Source organism: Apaloderma vittatum, unplaced genomic scaffold, assembly GCF_000703405.1.
Source record: "Apaloderma vittatum isolate BGI_N311 unplaced genomic scaffold, ASM70340v1 scaffold9545, whole genome shotgun sequence".
Classification (NCBI taxonomy): Eukaryota; Metazoa; Chordata; class Aves; order Trogoniformes; family Trogonidae; genus Apaloderma; species Apaloderma vittatum.
In genome coordinates, this window is record NW_009715433.1 from 1 (window position 1) to 19,550 (window position 19,550).

Below are 19,550 nucleotides of genomic sequence, written 5' to 3' on the forward strand. Positions count from 1 at the left end.
GCACAGCCTGCCTCACCATGGTCTTCACCTCCGGCTGTAGGTGAATCTCTGCTCTGGTGCCTGGAGCACCTCCTCCTGCTCCTTCTTCACTGATCTTTGTGTCTGTAGAGTTGTTTCTCTCATATATTCTCACTCCTCTCTTTGGTAGCAGTTGCACAGTTTTCTTTCCCCCCTTCTTAAATATATTATCACAGAGGCATTACCGCTGTCAGGTCCTGGCCATGCAGCTGGTCTGTCTTGGAGCCAGCTGACGTTGACTCTGTTGGACATAGGGCACTTCTGGCATCTTTTCACAGTAGCCACTCTTACAATCCCCCTGCCCCCACTACCAAAACCTTGTTGTGCAAACCCAGCATAACCAGCAAAAGCTGTAATTATTAACGTAGCCTGCTGTCTCTCATGCTCTTGTGAGCAGGGATCACCCTGGAGCAAAATGATCTCTGTGAGCTTTCACTGTTACAAGCTGAGTAACTGTGTCCCTTTTTTCTTCACCCACCAAAATCCACCTTGCTATTTTAAGAGCAACAGTCACAAACAAGAAGAGTAAGGGTGCAATTTCATAACAGCCACCAACCACCTGCTCAGGTGTGTGTTAGCCACAGTTAGTACTACAGCCAGAGGAACCTCCTCAGAAACGCTTTACAGGTACAGTATGTTTCCCCTTACCAAGAAGACTGACTGCCAAATTAAGCAGGGTACTTTTACGCCACAGACCTTTAAAAATTACTTTTAAGTCTCAATAATGATAGTGTGGTGAAGTACTGAGCTAAATAAAAATATTGTTAAATACACAGAGCATGAACTCTCCTGATGGCAAAACAACGTAGTCCCACAGACTTTTAATGATCTGACTCCCATCATCTTCTGTGGAAAGTTAGAGGGTAGTGAAGTGTTCATTGCCTAACAATATAAATCCTTATCAAGCAGCATTTGTGGTCTGTGTTTTTGGGATTGTATCCAAAAAAAGCATATGTTAAACCCTTCTATTTTAACACCTTGCTACACGCTAACACTGTCATGATCTAAAAGGAAAGCTAAGAAGCTCGTTTTCTTACAAGTAAGGAAAAAAAAAAGATGTTCAAGACAAGTGAAAATGCAAATCATCTCAAAGAATGTGAAATACTATAAGTGTCCACATTTCATCATCAAAACTCCCTCTGTTTTTAGGTTTGCTTTTTTTTTCCCCTCTAAGAATAAAGCAAACCCCCTACAATATCATAATTGAGCTTTTATTAGTTCAAGAGGCATCTCAAGATATAGGGTGATTGGGCCTTATATTTAACTACTACTCAAAATAACAATTTTGTTCTAATTACAATACAAGAGATTGACAGACCCTCAGAATGAGTATGGGTAACTTTGGCCCCCCAAAAATGCAAGTTATTAGTAAAATAACAAAAGAAAGAGATGGAGGCAAATACCATACTGAAAATACACAACAGGTGTAGATGGATAAATCTTAGGAGCAAGCTTATCTCCTTTATGTTTTCTTCAAATATGAAAATTTATAGCTAGTAATTTCAAGATGCTCATCTCCAGCATGCAGAATGTGTTCAGATACCATAGAATCATAGAATTGTCAGGCTTGGAGGGGACCTTAAAGATCATCTAGTTCCAACCCCCCACTAGAGCAGGCTGCCCAGAGCCCCATCCAACCTGGCCTTAAAAACTTCCAGGGATGGGGCTTCCACCACCTCTCTGGGCAACCTGTGCCAGTGTCTCACCACCCTCATGGTGAAGAGCTTCTTCCTAACGTTCAATCTGAACCGATCCATCTCTAGCTTCAATCCAGTCCCTCTAGCCTTATTACTACTCAACATCCTAAAAAGCCCCTCATCAGCTTTCTTGTAGCCCCCTTGAGATACTGCAAAGACACAGTAAGGTCTCCTCGGAGCCTTCTTTTCTGCAGACTGAACAGCCCCAACTCTCTCAGTCTGTCTGCACAGGAGAGGTGCTCCAGCCCTCTGATCATCCTCGTGGCCCTTCTCTGGACACGATCCCAGCACTTTCATAGCTTTCTTGTGCTGTGGTCTCCAGACCTAGATGCAGCACTCCAGGTGGGGTCTCACGAGAGTGGAGCAGAGGGGGAAAACTCTCACAATTAACAAGTCACTTTCGAGTCCATGACTCAAAGTAATGGATTTTTCTTTTAGGGAAATTTAAGCATTGGAACTACTACATATTTGCACACTCTTCCAGTTCTGAAACTATACAGCATTTTAGGTGTCGCTATTCACTACTCTACACGTCAAGGCCTTTTCACCACTTCAACCACTTCATCATAAAGAGTACAAAACCCTTTATAGCACAATTTCTGATGAAAACACAAACCCCTATAAATATGGACTGACAGCAGTGTAGACAAGGCTCCCAGAGGGAAATATATTTACACCAAGAGGTAAGTGCTCCTTTTTCACAAGACGTGAACACACAGACAGCACTGCTTCCATATATTACCTCTGACAATGAAATTATTACCTGAATGAAAGTGTAGCATAAATGCTAGCAAGTTTTTCTTGGACTGCTAGTGCATAACAATGGAAAATTTGGGGTTTTTTATGGAATTGTGTACTGGACCAAAATCTAGGGAATTTTTAGTTCACAATTTTTTATTTTTTTTTTAAGAAGGAGAGGATTATTTAAGACAGTCCTTGATGGAAAGGGCTACCACTAGGAGATGAATTCCAGTTCTAAGAGAATCTACATTGCTGCAAAATTCCAAAGCTCAACTAGTTTCAAAGCAACATATGAAAAGTATTTTAATTGATGTTCTGGCCATAGACTCCAAAATATCCAGCTCACACACTGAAGACTAAACCAATGATCAATTTGTTGTCCAATGGAAACAACTGTTTACACACAGCACACTGTAAAGCAATCCAAGGAGTTCCAAGAGAGCCCAAACGATGTATCACATCAACTGTATTCTGGCAATTCATCAAGCGTATGGAACAACTGCTGTCAGGGGAAAAAAAAACTTCAAATTTTCTGCTTCTGTCATGCTCTCATAACAAAATAACCAGGTTTTACAGCATGTAGTCTTCCTGTACATCCATGATAGAGACTCATACAAAAGGTAACGACTGCTTGTGTAATGCTTTTTCACGTTGTTCCAAATAAATTCAGCACTAGCACAAGCGCAACCTTCACTCTAAGACAGGAAGCAGTACTTAATCAGAGGATAAGCAGCTGTAAAGCAGTGTAGATTTCCTCTGGCAGGCCTGCTAATTAATCAAATTAGTTAAATTTTGCTAATTAATTGAACTGAGATTGGATTGAGCCTGCCAACTGAAATCAGTGCTGAAGGGAGTTTTCTCGCCTAGCCTATTTACCTTGTCCGCACATGTTCATATGTGTTGTGTAAATACCATAAAAAAATTAGCAGTGTTTTAACTGATACGGACAAAAAACGAGCAGAACTGACATCGAAACTCTGAACAAAACACTAAAAAATTAAAAGCTCCATGTCTCTGAAAAAGTGCAGTAGCATTTAGCTCAGGTTGTAGATTGGACACAATTTAACCTGAATCAGTTTATTCAACCCTAGCAGCTTTTCCATTCAGGAAATAAAAATAAAATTTTATACAATACTGGAGTTTTCTGGATATGAAAAAACATTTAGAAATTGTAGAAGTATCTTACCTTCAACATAGGTTGGAAATGAAGCCAAGCTTTTTCTGGACTGTAATTAAGACAAAAAGGATTTCAAACAGAACAGACCATGCACAAATATGCATTAAAAATTTCTCCATGACAAAAAAAAAAAAAAGTACATCAGTCACAGTTATTAGCAAAAGAACTTCATCACTTACTAAGATTATTATATTTAATATTTTCAAACTCTAAGCACCTACTGGTGTTAAATTCTATGTATTCCATTTGTGTCTTTATCAGGCAACATGCTAGGCCCAGTTTTCAGTCACATTTTGGTGGTCAGTAGTATGTTAACTTTCTACCACTAGGTATTCTACATTTACTAATCAAGAAGTATGCAGGAAAATGCATCATATCTCAAAGACATTGGATCTTCCAACTACAAATAAACGCATGCAGGAATATATAAAATTATGCTATACTGTTATTATTTGTGACTAAAACTATCAGCACAGTCAGTTATTTGTCAACCAAACTCCGTTGTCCATTCGGACTGTTCTTAGACGTATCCCTCACATTAATGAAGCCTACAAAAAAGCCTTCTGAATTTTAACAGGTTAGGTAGCATCCTGCATGCTGTGGGGTAACTGAGCTCACTAATATCTCACCACCACGATTTTAAACATATAAAAACATCTAAGAAGTGGAACTATTAACATTACCTGTTTAGTTATTTTAATCTTTTGCATCTCAAATGTAATCAGGCTTTTCAGAACTGAAATTGCTAAATGTTTGAAGTATATCAAGCACAAAAGCATATCTGGTAGCTTCAATTATGTAAAAGGTGAAAAATTTTTTAAAAATCCTAACTTGCATATGGGAATATAAGGTCAAAAGAAAGACCTTACTTCCAACTGCAATTTTATGTGAAAGACTCTGCGGCTAACGCTTCGACTCCCTGAAAGCTACAATTTTTAGTAAGACTTAACCACATATAAAAATTTATCAAAGAAAAATCTGTGTGGCAATATATAGACGGTAATAGATATACTGAAATATCTGTTGCAACTGTAAGTGCTGCTGGTGAGAAATTTGGGTAGGACAAGGACTATAAAACTTAAATGAATCTACAAACAATTGTATTAGTAGTAACTCCTCCACTGACTGCTTAATATAGTTTTATTAAAGAAAATCTATATAATTACAATAGTAGACAATAGACAGACAATAGATGCACAATTTCCAGTATATTTCCTGACAACCTACACTGAAATATATGCTAAATTATTTTCTTTTATGATGGGCAACTTAACTAGTTTCTATCTCACTCTTTAGGTTCTATCTATCAATGGAAAAAATATGCAAACTAGGAAGTTATGTGACAGGTTGAGTGACAAAACCCAAGGAATCTTCTCCATTATAACAAATATGAAATGGATGTAAAAAGTAATATTTTTAATTAACCATGTTCATCTTGCTATAAATCAAATCGTGAGACAAAACCAAAAAGCCTGCGACAGAGACAGCAGAGCCTGCACAGCCTTCAAGTAGTTGCTCTTCTTTTTTAAAACGACAAAGCTGTACTGCAAAACCAAGAGAGTTCTCCATCAGAGACTGTACTAGCATAAATAAAAGCATCAATAAAAACTATTTCCCACTGCCAAGGCATTTAAGCTGCTGTTAGGACACTGACATGTCTCTGTGGGTCTTTCATGTCTTCAGATTAGTGTTTTCCCTGGACCACTTACCCATACAGATTTCAACAATTGTAATTGCTGCCAGTGTAGTGCTAATAGGGAGATTCAAACACTGGACCCTAACAGGCCTAGAGGAAAAATCCCCTACACACCAGAGATAAATTATACATCTAAATGCTCTTTCCAAAGTATTTTTATGGTTTTCTAAGAGAGTGAAAAAAGTCTGTAATTAAAGATTTGGCAACTACTCAGCAAGCTGAGTAACTTATTTTCAGGATAGTGATGTAAACTCTCATCAGATATTATTTTATTGCCAAAAAACACACATAAGTTTAGGCTTTTGTTGATTTCCCAGCATGAAAGACATTCTACTAAGACTACAGGTATAGTAAAGTAAAAGGTAAAGTTACCATCAGGAGGAAACTTAGACGTTTTAATTTTACATATCCATGAATAATGAAATATCAAGGTCATTAATGTTTCACTACATTTGCTGGTCTTGTTCCTACCTAGTATTATAAAATTCGTATTTTTCAAAAAAAGGTTTTACTAAGACTTAAAAGTCATTTCAACAAATTCTGAGGCTGATATTTCACTGTTGTTCTTGCTTTGAAAGTACTAAAGCAGGCGTTGTTGCTCATCTCAGGGAAACAAAGAGCCTGGCACATCCTACTGTGAACCCTGCCTTATCGTCTCTAACAGTACATGTGAGCACATTCTAGAAACTGAAATAAGCAGCATCTTCTTTGTTTTCTTTGAGTAAGTTTATTGATGTCTAAAAACCGCTAAAGATTAGGATATATATAAAGTGACAAAACTTGTACTGAAGAAAGCTAACAGCTTTAACAAGCTAACAATATAGCAGATGAAAATTTAATGGCACAAGCTACTGTCAAAGGCTTTGGCACATAAAAATTACGAGTTTCTTAAGTATTTTGAAACATTTCAGTATTTTCTAAATGCAAACATAGGCTGGTAGAAATACATACATATTACAAGCTTTTTCATCCTTTAATAATAACATAAGGAAAAAAAGAGAATGGATTACTAATTAATGTTTCAATTTTAATCAGCATTCCCAGTTACAGCAGATCAGTTTTTTTCATTGTAGAAGACAACTCACGTATTGCAATGTTATCTTGTCAGACTACAGTTTCTAAATTGTTTTGATATTTAAAAACAAAAAAAGCAAATAAACCAAATATTTGAAGATTTTTCTGTTACAGAGCCTGACACTCTATATTAAACTAAGCACTTTTAATGCCAAATAATTTTCTTTTCACACTGTGAGTAGTTCCTACACTTCTTATTTTATGTTGGTGGAACTACTGTAGTTTAAAAAGTTGCCAGGTGAGGGGAGGAAAAAAAAAAGGTATGTAGCTTTACTTTGAAGAGCCTGGTGTCAGGTATTGAATTCTGACTTTACATCAACTGCCAAGTCAGTTTCTACAATGACAAAATATTAAGAAGTATAAACTACTAATAATTAATTTTATATTAAGCAAGCTTTTTCATCTGACTGAGTGAGAAACATTCTTTCCTTTGCAGGAAGATTTTCTGCACAGAAAGAAGAAAAGCACATCTTCCTTCTGATTTTTATATAGAGGTGATTTTATCTGATTAGTAAATAAATAACTCCCAGCCTGTTAAATGAATTTAGTAGCAGCCACCTACAGAGTCAGAAATGTCATGACAAACAGCCTTAAGAATGTTAGAAATTCAGTAAGACAGTCAGGCAAGCATAAGGGAAAAGAGCTACAAATTAGCTTTTGAAGTTTGTTGCAATTTTGGAAGAAGAGAAGGAATTGTACAGGTACTAGGGGGCAAGGAAAATAGAAAGTTGTAGGCAACAGGAACAAGATCACGCCTTCTGAAAAAATTTCACTCTACCTCTTTGTTAGTGGAGGTCTCTGCTGTACCACAGACATCCTGGTGATGTTGCCTACTCGATGACTCAGCACCCCGAGGTGAAGAGGAATCTGGAGATGGAGACTAGACACAGCAAAAAAATTAAATGATAATCTGAGTGACCTATGCAGAAATTCTTTCTTCATATTTTCCTCTAACGTGCCAGTGGAGAAAAAAACAAACAACCCATAACACATGACAAACACTTAAAAAATGTTGAAACGTTTGGTTTTTATCATGATGTCTACATACCAGTATCTCAGTGGACTTACTCAGAACAGGTAAATCTTTTCAAATACAACTCGTGTTTATGTGCCAATGATGTATGAACAACATCACTCAGCCAAAAAGCAGAGCCGACTGCTATGGGGGCATGACACAAGAATGCTCAGCGTGGAATTAGTGAGAGCGATAACCAAATACCTAGAAAACATGCCAGTCCACATGCCAAAATGTGAACCCTCAAAGGAAAGTTTAGCATTTAGCGATGCAAGCTGGGTGCTTAGCCCCGCAGCCATGGCATTCTACACTCTCCTCTAGGGAGTTTGGCCCTACCTTTGCCAGCTCAGCAGTTCATCACTGATGACAAAACAGCCAAAATACTATTATTCTGGTTTCATAAACAATTACATGACATTGCTTTTCTCTTAAGTCAGCGAGTTATATCAGAAAACAGCTCCACTTCCAGTGCCCTGAGCCCGCAGCAGCTCCAGTTTAGGAGCGCTCTCTTTGCTATGCATCCACTCCAGCTGAAACATCGAGTTCTATGAAACAGCGTGCAAAATCCCTCAAGTTTTGCAAGCTTAGCTTCAGCGATATGGAACAAAACAAGAAAATAAAACTCCCTTCTCCTCCTCTTTACTCTCGTTCCTTTAAAAGGTCTATCCCAGATAATTACTAAATATTAGAATTGTAGTTAAGTAATAAAGGCTTCCAAAGAGTTAAGCAAATTCCTTATCCCCAGAGATATCTCCTGGGATAGGAGCAGTCCTTGCATCTCCCTATGCTTCAAACTACAACCTCATGGCAAAAAGGAGATGCAGCTGTGAAATGGTCCATAAAAGGCTGGCCTGTGCAGGCTGGCGGGCTTCTTGTTGTGCTGCTGTGGGAGAGCTACAGACTCGGCTGACTTGCTGTGTAACTATGAGAGTTACAGTGTCACAGTTGTAACATAAAAATGGTAACTTGTATTTACTTAAAGGAAGTGTCCTGACAGTGCTCACATTCCCAATAGCTAAATATAAAAGGTGCAAAAAAATAACAACCCAATAATGTGTCCTGGTTTGAACTAAACAGATCCAATTCTTTTCAGTATTTTTTACTTTCCACCTTAGTCTCTTCTAAAATGCTGAACTTTCTTAAGACAATCGCATGTTTTTGCAGACAGTGTGTGCTACTGGCAGTGATAACACCTGATGTTTGCAGTTACTGCCTGGGACTGGGATGCAGAAAGGCTCTTGCTGATACTTATTCCTACAGTGACCAAGGCCACTGCTGGCTCTTGTGTGCCACGCTGGGGGTGCCGGGTAGTAAGAGGGGTCACAAGGAAGTAAAAGGTGGGACTTCTGGTGATTGAGAGACAGGACAGGTGACGAGCAAGAGTACTGCATTCCATATATGTCATGCTCAGTATAAAACAGTGATTACAGGGATTAGCCCTTTTTCTCCAACGCCCAGCATCTGAGGAGGACTCCATTTGATATTCTGCCTCCGATCTTGATCCCGAGTTCCCAAATCCAGCTCCTGTAACTGGTTCCCTGCTGCTGCTGACCCTGGGGGCTCCCTGGTGCTGCCTGCTTTGCAGCACCAGTGGGGATTGCTACTGGGGAGGGGGGAGGTCGATATTGGATTTGTATACATTCATATATAATTCTTTATTTTTATTATTTCTATTATTGTTTCATTAAAACAGTTTTAGTTTTCTAATCCCTAAGTCTCACTGCCTCATTCCCTTTTTCCTTCCTGTTTGGGGAGGAAGAGGGGGTTAGAAAGCATCTGTCCGTGTTTAGTGGCTGGCCCAGTCATAACAATTGACATAATGATATCAGGATATTTAGGATTGAGCTTTAATTAGTAAACAAAGAAATAAAGCATATCATATTTCAGCATCAAGTGTTTCCACCCCGAAACAACTTCTTAAAAATACCTAAAATCTCTCATATTCACACACTGAAGATATAATAAATTATTCCATTTAAATCAGTTGGTTGCTGACATTAAGAGTTTTGCATTGTTTAAAATATATTAACAATTACTCTAGTAGAACTATAAATACCTTTACTCAGCTATTTTAATCTACCAAGTATTAGAATTAAGCAACCATCAAAATAATCACATGGCTTTCCATGTGCTCTGTTTGAAGGTCTGCTTATTTTTTTCTGTGAAAAAAAAAGCCAAACTAAAATTACCAAACCCCAATATCAAACGTCCTACAGAGTTTGCTACATGACATGACACGAGAGCTGTTCCCAAAAGCATTTGTACATAACAGTTCAGTCTTTGAAGAATAAACACTCAGTTCTCTTCTGCACCAAAATGCATTTTTAGAATCCCATACACAATGAACATGGAAAGAATGCAGTCACAGCAATAACAAGAAATATTTTGATACATCATACCTGATGGACAACTTGCACAACTGCTCAAAACACTAGAACCAAAGTCTAAAATAAATGCTCAGTGACTCCTTCCTCATCTGTTAACAAGTTTTAGAAGCCTAACAAAAATGCTGTCAGAAGAGACATAGTAAGTCCACGTGAAGTATGGTCTTATTATTCAGAGAAGCCCATCAATGAAATCACTAAGTCTTTTCTTAAGTGTAGCAATAAAAATGTAGTAGCTACCCAATTTTTCCTCTTGAATATCTACTTACATTTTTCTTACGATACTCAGCCTGGTACATCCAGAAATTCTCCATCTCAGTTTTGGTGGTGTTTGACTCTAACTAACACGCAACCCACTCCAGCTGAGAAACCTTCCTCGCTATTGTGCAGAGGGATTTAGTAACCGAACATGTAACAGGAGAAGATTGTGCTTCATCTAACCTAATCAGGCCAACCCAGACGGCTGCTGAATAGCTCATGAAGACAAACACAACTGACATCGAAACATCTTCCAATACATCCACTTGCTCTTGCTTTATAAAAAGCAGTGCTCTTTTACCTGGTTTTAGCAGCAGCTCATCTGAAAAGAGAATAACCTAGTGTGTCACCACACCATCACATACAAGGCAGGGACAGGGAGGATGAAAACAACAAATACTTCAGTAGTGCACTATTCAATTAAACAGAAGGCAATTACTTACATGACACTAATGTCCACCTTCAGGCTCCTTGGCAGAGGAATGGCAAACATAGTCTCCTCATACATTAATTCAGAGGAGACAACTGGGTAATGCAAGGCTTTTAAATTTATTTAATTTTAGTGAAAAAAAGTCTTCTGAGAGGTGCCCATACACGCTAGGCAAAGGTCAAAGCATTATGAAATATTCAGGTCCAATGTGCGAGTACTGCCAAACGCATAATTCCAGAGGTGTGCTGGGCAGTAAATCTCTCATGTTTTAGCACGTGTTGTGGCAGAATAGCTACTGTGATTTGAATGGCATGAATTCTGTTCACTAAAACGTAGACTGACACCATCAACACATGGCCACAGCTTTCAGAAAGAATAAAGTATCCATAAAGAACAGCACTGAAAAAGCTATATTTCCTTACAATATAGCTAATCATCATTACTATTTGTTTAAATCTGCGTTAACTATAATGTTAAAAATGGAGGGTTTGAAAAAGCAAAACCAGAACTGTTGTACACATATATGCACACTGTGGTACAACTTACGCAATTTAATTCATAACTGTGACATAAGGATGAAACCTAAGCTTGCACTGTAACTGTGGTGTAACTGTTATTGTGGTGTAGCTGCTGCTGCAGATACCCAGTGCACTCACCCACCACTTCGCTGGGTGGTCCAGAGCCTGACACTTGCCTGTTTCTGCAGAGGTGATGCAACTGGTTGACCTGAGACAAGGTAACTGACTGAACTGCTCACTTCAGAACAATGCATCTGACTTAACTGCTGTAGGACCCCTCCGTACAGGAATTTCAGGCAGTCTTAGAGATTCCCCCAGGAGGCTCCTCCTGGGCATATGGCAAGTGAGGGGCCCAATTCATCCCTTCAGGGTGCTAAATGACATTTTGAGTAGGGACTATGGCTGACCCACTCAGCTCTCCCACTCAGTTTCTGCTGCAAAAATGACCAAATAGCACACGGACAAGATACTTGCCCATAGTCAAGAAAAACTGTTCCTGCAGGTAAGGAATGTCATTTTCCACAATCTCGGGTTGACCGATAACATAGGAGGTGTCTTATATGTAGCTGAAGGTAAACTATAGCCATGTATCACACATGCTAGAGTAGTCATAAAGGATCACAGACCAGCTGTATGCAAGACCTCCAAACGCAGTTTGGAGAGTTGTAGTTTAGGGAATCTCTCCTGACGCAGCTGACGATACCCTGCAAGGATGAAGCCTCCTGCCAGCTGCTGCCCTCTGGACAATCACGGACAATCCCACTTGAGAGATCTGACTGTCCACACATGCTACACTATGCAAAAAGCTCTGAATAAACTAGCTTTTTTAAAACAAACACACTGTCTGTGAGTGTCTGCACAGCAACACTGAGTAGTAACTCTCCAGTAAAGTTCACTGCAGTTACAAAAATAGAGATTTTTTACCCAAGCAGTAACTGCCTACCTACCAAAGTGTTTGAAGAAAGACCCTCATCTGTTAGTGTTATACTACTAAGTCTAAAATACAAAATAAAAATCTACCTAAGAAAACACAAGAGATTTAGATCTGACACAGAAAAGTTCAAGTGAGCAAACAATAAATGCAACTGTGCCTGTTAGGGCACAATGGCCCTCTATTTTGCCCATTTCAGAGTCTCTTGGTCACATGAGTCAGCAGCGGTAGCCATGCAGTACCACAACCTCACTTTGTGAACTCTAAGTTCACTTTGAATAAAATTCTAGGCTCTGTGGACTCTTTCCATCAGCTAACAGACACACACACACTCTGCAGGCAGGGTCTGTCCATCACTGGATGGAAGGCTGCCAGCCCAGGAGGGCTTCTGGAAGCTGGCTCAGTGTTGGCCATTCTTCTGTTTCAGGTATGGACCTCCTTAACTGTACTTTCACTGGAACTTGTGGTCTGAATGCAGCTTCAGCTGTCAGTCTGAAAAAATAAGTGTGGATCCCTCCTGTGTTTTCAAAAGTTTTTAACTGTACAGCAAGTGCTGTTCTAGCTTTTAACGGCAGAGAAAAAAATACACTTGAAATTGCTTTCACCTTTCCGCAATTTTAAAAACATAATAAAACAAACAAAAAAGAATTACTCAAGGGGTTATGCATCCAGTGCTTACTGTGATTTAAAAGGCCGTAACTCCTCTGGAGAGTCTTTGTCTTCAAGAAGAGTAACAGATAAATTTAAGCTTTCTTCAGTGTGATTGAAGCAGCATAAAGCCTTCTGTCCTTGATGTTAAAATGTTGTTTGTTTGTCTGTTTGGGCTTTTTTTTTCTTTCTTTTTTTTTAAAAAAAAAAATTATTTTGGTTTGGGGCTTTTAGGGTGGTTTTTTTTGGTTTCTGTGTAAGAAGACTGGTCTCAGATAGACGGGGGAAAGATGACCTGTGTCCTGTGTGCCAACTAACAGTTTTAAAAGGGTTGCTCAAAACCAGAAAACAATATTCTATCAATATAAAGTCATCTTCATTTCTTCTCTTTCTCTTTTTTTCCGTCCCTTTGTTCATCTATTACTGACGCCTGCTTAATTATTTAAAACAGGCTTCTCTATTGCTTTGTTAATAATACATTACTCCTGCTGTGGAAAAAGTGAAGTAAATTCATCTCCATGAAAACACTTCACTTTTGGAGTTACCAGAATTGAGAACATCCTGCGATTAAGAACTCCAAGGTTGAAATACAATATACATAACCAAAAAGAACAGAGAGGCAAACCAATGAAGCTCAGTTCTGCTCTACCTGAAAGGCTTGTCTTCAGCTCTGAACTTCTGCTTCACAAATTCAAACTACTCACGTTTGTGGTTTTACATTATATTAGGGTTTATTCTAACATTGCACCACCTCAAGTGTCTGCAGAGGAACAGAGATTCTGAACACTGATGAGAGGGCTTTGCAAAACTGAAGTCTTGTCATGCAGCAGCAAATCATGCCCCGTGGGTCAACAAAACTTGGCTTTCAGATCTATAACCCCACGGATAACTGAAAATACCTCAGAAAAAGGTTATGGTATTAAGTTCTAAAATGGAGAATTTCCCCCTTCAAACAACTGTTTTTCTCCTGGTTGTGGCAGAAGTGAAGTAAGAAGCCTGATTCTCTCCTCTGGACATGAGAAGACAGAAAGACTCTTTAAATCCCAGCCAAAAAAATATAAAATCTACTCAAGCTTTTGCACCTTTCAGTGCTTTTCTCAGCAGGGGTCTGTACTTCCACAACCAAGCAAACCCCTATCCTCAAAGCACTACAACACTTTAAAGATGTTTTCTTAGACCTTTCAGACAGTTTACACGCCAGAATATTTAACTGTGTTCTGAGAAATCTACTACACAAAACTATTCCCTTTTCCAATTCAACATGGGTTCATCCTTAAGTCCAGATCCATGCACTGCAGATATCTTCTATTTAGACCATTAAATATAGCTACTTCTGTGCTTGGCTAGGCACATTCACAGCAGGTTTCAGGTGGAGAATCCGACCAAGAAGAACGATGGACAAGAGCTACTTAAATGGGATATGGTCCTTCCCTTCCAGTGAGATAATTATGTGCATCTAAAAGAACATCTTTTCCTAAAGGGTGTCCACCCCCGAAACTCTCAGACATGTATGTACCATAAGCTCCATGTTGGTCACCAGCTCTGAACATTATTCAGTATGATGTGAACTGATTCTCTCTTGTTTCAGACTCAGAAAATACAACCTAACCTAACTTCAGTTCCACAGTCTTTTCCATCACGGATCAGTTTCCCGATGTCACGGTTCTTTGCAGCCGTGCAGTGCTAATTGCTATTGTATTTGAAAAAGATATTCTTATGCAGCCATATCCAAGTGATGGTATGCTTTGGTTTAGAACATTTTCTGGTGAACAGATTTTGGAAATATATGTCGTTCACATCTCATAAGTGTGACAAACTAAAAAAAAAATATTCCAGCATTTATACAAATGACATAAAGAGATTTTTTTTAGCTTTTATCAAATACACAAGTACAGCACCTTCCCCACAAACTAAAGTCCAGATTGTCCCTTATTCAAGTGAAAGCATGGCTCACTAAGCCAGGGTGCACAATGCACACAACACCAAATACTCTCCGTTGTTAAATATTAAGAAGGTACTTTGGTATGCTATTTATTTATTCACAGAAATCTGCTACCTGCCTCCTACATCACAAGACTACCAACAGAATTGTCCATGGGCTGTGGGCAATTTTCTTTTTTTCATGTATCTACCAAACATTTCTTTTGAGGAGAAATACATAGGAATGACTGAAATTCCTGGAAGATTTAATCTGGAAAGAGGGCATCTTAAAAACAAACAGATACAATAATCTGTAGCCTTCTTACCACCACAGTTGTTGCATGTCTTTCCTAACAGTCCCAAATTATACTCAGCTGTAGGCTAGCCAACACTTTTGGATTGTTAACTTCTCAAAATAGTCTCTGGAAACTTCCAACTGGTATTTTACCAAACATTCTGCTGCGAATGTAACATCTAAATACAAGCACTGAGGATTAACAGTCCCTTTCTTGCAAAAAAAGCAAAAAGAGGTTGTCATATTTAATGAGTCTCTGCAAATCATTCTTCTGCTCCTTGACTTCATTGTTCTCTTGTGAAGAGCTCCTAGCTGAACAAGAAGTGACTGTTATTTGGATCTAAAAAGGTCTTACAAGTTTCAATATCATATGATTAACAGTATAAAATTATTATAAGTATTTTCAAGTAGGTTCCATCTATTTGCTTTTAGCAAAATGGTTTTGTTAAAAAACAATGTGGGGACAATTTTCAAAGTAGACCAGCAAAATAACTGAATAAAATATTACAATTTGTATCATTTATCTGCAGCTCTTTTGATACTTCTGGGGAAAGAAGAGTGACCACCTGAAGGTAACACACTCATTTTATGCAATTCCTTCTTATTTCAAGGATAATGTTAGAAATCAGACTGAATAACATCTCTGGCATATACTGGTTACACTGAAAAGCTCCCATCTGAGATCCTGTTTCTTTCTCAAGGGAGACAGAAGAAAAATCTACATTTAACTGAATAAGTTTCCACTATGTTTTAATTACAATTGATCACTCAAGATCACAACATAATTTTGCCCAATTCACTGCTAAGCAATTCTAGGCCTGCCTTGTTACAGAAAGCCAATTGTTGAGTTGGCATCTGAATTAAAGAATCCAGTAAACCAAATACCTATCTCATTTTCATTGAAAACCAAAAATTCCTACCCAGTCCTAAAGTCTCTTCTTCTATAACATGTATTCCCCTCAACCTGCTACAGATCTTCCAAACCACCTTAAGTTAGATTCTCTTTCCAAGAACACTGCCTGCCTGCACATCTACATCCATCATTTATATTTGTACTGAGCTACGCTGTCATTATACATCACTGTTTTGATTATAGCCAGCATTCAAAATCTCAGTCAGGTTCTCATGTTACAAGCTATGAAAAATATTGAATGAGAAGCTAACCTTCGGTGCAAAACAGAAACTCCTGTGTATTTCAATACCCAATAAATAATACACATAGCAATAAATAATAGCAAAAATATACATAGCAATAAATAAACACATAGCAATAGAAACACGTGTTTAGTTCACTTCATGAACATACCAGGCTGAGCACTACCAGCATACCTTAGAAGCATTAAATTCTGCAAGGTGCAGCAAAATTTTGGACAGCAGCTGGTGCACCTTCTGGAAGGACTCACTGCTTTCAGGATCCCCAACCTAATATCACTGAGATATGGTAGTGGGCGTGACTACCAGACACCTAGGAAGCATAAGGAAGTTCTTTGATCCTCCCAAAAAAAGACAGCAGTTACAAATACAGCCTATATGGTGAGCAAAAGAGTAACATGATCTGTTTGAAAAAGGTGAGAGAAATAATCTCAGCTTCTGGAAATTTTTAAATAAGTTACAAATAATTGCTCTCTTGTATAGAATAATCTGGGAAGATCGATTTAGCCCTCCATGTGGCTGTTAATCACCTCTGTAACAGATATAATTTTCAAAGATATTTGTAGAAGTAATTTTTGCAATATTCAGGGTTTTTAAAACCAAGTTTTAGTGACACTATGAGAATCACACAACGTCAGGGGTTGGAAGGGACCTCAAAACATCATCTAGCCCAGCCCCCCTGCCAGAGCAGGGTCACCCAGAGCAGGTCACACAGGAACATGTCCAGGCAGATTTTGAATGTCTCCGAAGAAGGAGACTCCACAACCTCCCTGGGCAGCCTGTGCCAGTGCTCTGTCACCCTCAAAGGGAAAAAGCTTTTCCTTATGTTTTTGCAGAACCTCCTGTGTTCCAGCTTGCATCTGCTGCCCCTTGTCCTGTCACTGGACATCACTGTGAAGAGCGTGGCTCCATCCTTCTGACACTCCCCCTTTACATATTTACAAACATTTATGAAGTCACCCCTCAGCCTCCTCTTCTGCAAGCTGAAGAGACCCAGCTCACTCAGTCTTTCCTCATAAGGGAGATGTTCCACAACAACAACAAAAATATAATCCAAACATACTCATCACTGCGTGTTTCCAGAAGTTTTCAGGGAAAAATAAAATCTGGAAGCTACATGTCTCCATCAACTTGCATATTTTTCAGCATCTCAGACTCCATGCTCTAAAACCCACTTCCAATTTGCAGAATACTAGCCTTCATTGCTTTGAAGGAAGAAAAAAAAATCAGAAGCCTGTCACAGATCTCCATGGCTTGTGTCTTTTTGCACCATCTGAATTCCCTTTGCAGAGGCTGAGGTGTTTTGGGTAGTTAAGATGCATTCCTAGAAAATTACAATAATTCAGCTTAAAGCAGCAAACAACATACAAAAAGTTCTATTTTCAGTGTTCTTCAGAAAAAAACAAAGGTCACAAAAAAGATTCCACAGCAATAAAGAGGACAAAGCACATGTCTGCAGTGCAGTTATCCTTGAAGTAATAGCCTGGGCCCGTATGATAGACTATTTTTGGCCAGTACAAGCTCTTTTTGTATCAGGCATAAATTTAATGCAATTAACAGTTGCTTATGAGTTTATTTTATTAGAAATGCAGAAACTCCATGAAACTTCAAGGAAAGATTATCATCCAGGCAGGTGGGACCACAAACTGTGAACTGATTCTGATCCAAGTTAAGCCTCTCTGCCAAAAGCACAGAATTTCAGAAATGCTGATGCTCTAAATCTGAATGATTGCTGGGGAGTGAATACACTTTATAGCGATAATGCAATATACTGAGGCTCATAGTACATTTCTAGACACTGCAAGTGGGCAAAAAAAACCTGCAACTTTTTTGGAGTATGAATCTGATCTATGATAACATCATAAAGAATATTAACAGATTACTGATGGAACTTTCGGGATTGTTATGTGACAGAAAATCAAACTTAGATACTCAAAATTAACAGAAACACACAAGGACAGATAATAGAAGACAAAGTAAACAAGAGCTTCATGTGACAAATTCTTGTACAGTATCACTGTGGTCAACAGTGCTTCATATAGAAAAATGTGGCCACTGATAATGCACATGCTTAGTTCTTACAGGCTCTCTAAAGCACAAATTTAAAATGGACAAAGCATTACATACTTTAGTGAAGGAATGAGTCACAGAAGAACACAATGCATCCTCCTTCACTGCCATGTCACAATTAAAGGAATCAAACATACATAACCTGAGAACTGAAAGCTCTGTATACTCACATCTCCATCTAGTGGCCTCTGGTCGTCAGAGTCCCTGGTTGGACTGATGTCTTGCCTCATCACCCAGATAGGCTCCTTGGGTTCATCAGGGGTATAGGGAGAACGGATGGTCCTTGTCTTCACTTCCTCAATAGCCTCTTTAATATCCTTGATGGCCAGCGAAATTGCATCTCTCTTTTCCTTGCTGTATCTCTGTACAGATTCTCCTGAGCTGGGTGTAACTCGAGAACCAGCCAGGAGCTGGCCATTACTTTCATGCCCACCACCAGCAAGAGCTTGACCATGCTCCAAACTCTGCTCTGCCTCTGGCATTTCTTCAGCTGCCTTGTCTAAACTCTGGGAGCTCATGCTCTGCTTCACTTCTGCTACAATCTGATCAATGTCCTCCTCTTGTTCATAGCTATCCATTCTTGGGTAGGGCGCGAACTCGGCCTCCTTCTCAGGGCTGTCAGACTCTCCATCAGACCGCTCATCATAATGGTGAAGGCGGGCACCAAGTGCCTCCTTGCGGTAATTGTCAGCTTCTTCCCTTTCCCGCTCATACTGTTGGATACCCTCTCTAACATCGAGGTCAGGTGTATCTCCTATCTCTTCATACACGTGCTCCTGCAGTCCGTAGTCAGCGTAAGGCTCAGCATATTGTTCATCTTCTCCTCGGTGAAAAAGTCGATGTGTGTAGACATAACCCGAGTAGGCTGCATTCATGGCTTCCTCATGTTCGATGGAATGGAAATGCAAGTGATTGGGCAATGTTCGGTTATGAATGGCCTCTCCATGCTCAGCATCGGCATTCTCTGTGTACTCCTCAGACTCAGGCCTGTATTGCACCGCATACGCACTTTCATCCTCATTTTCCTGAACTCTTTCTGTGTCATAACTGTCCTCCACTGCGGCTATCACATCCCCTTCAGCAGTATCCGTGTGATTGTGGAAACCACTCTCAGTGCTGGCTGATCGAGCTAACATCCCTTCCTCCTCCTGCCCAGACAGGCCCCCTTGGCTGTTGTTTGTGTGCCTTGGGTAGCGAGTTGCATACCGCTGTTCCTCTTCCACCTCTGAGTGCTCCAGGTCAGCCTCCACTGACTCATTCACTGCTCCATTTGCTGGCTCTTCGCTTACCTCCCCCTCAGGTGGTCCAACCAAATGGTTCATGGCAAGTTCTGGTGGGTAGGTCACTTACTCTCTTGACATTTTGTCTATCACAGCTGGAAAGAAATAGAAAAAAATGAAACAAACAAACTCTGACATTACTCTTTAAAAAAAGTGGAGTCAATAAACAGAAGCAACAAAAGGCACCCTTCCTTCCACAGCAGACAAACATTTGATTTCATCAGCTCTGAAATCAGATGACAGCCA

At 39.3% G+C, this 19,550-nt stretch overlaps 1 protein-coding gene across 1 annotated transcript; it reads right to left on the reverse strand.

Moving 5' to 3' along the window:
• Positions 1-3,642: 3,642 nt before the first annotated feature.
• LOC104273731 (amyloid beta A4 precursor protein-binding family A member 1-like) lies at positions 3,643-19,346 on the reverse strand (the record flags this gene model as incomplete). Its single annotated transcript, XM_009869143.1, has 5 exons — positions 18,191-19,346; positions 11,300-11,309; positions 10,072-10,120; positions 7,182-7,283; positions 3,643-3,682 (listed from the first exon to the last, which is right to left on the reverse strand). Coding segments are annotated over exons 1-5 (1,357 nt in total), but the record flags the coding sequence as incomplete, so codon positions are not given.
• Between the last annotated feature and the right edge of the window lie 204 nt (positions 19,347-19,550).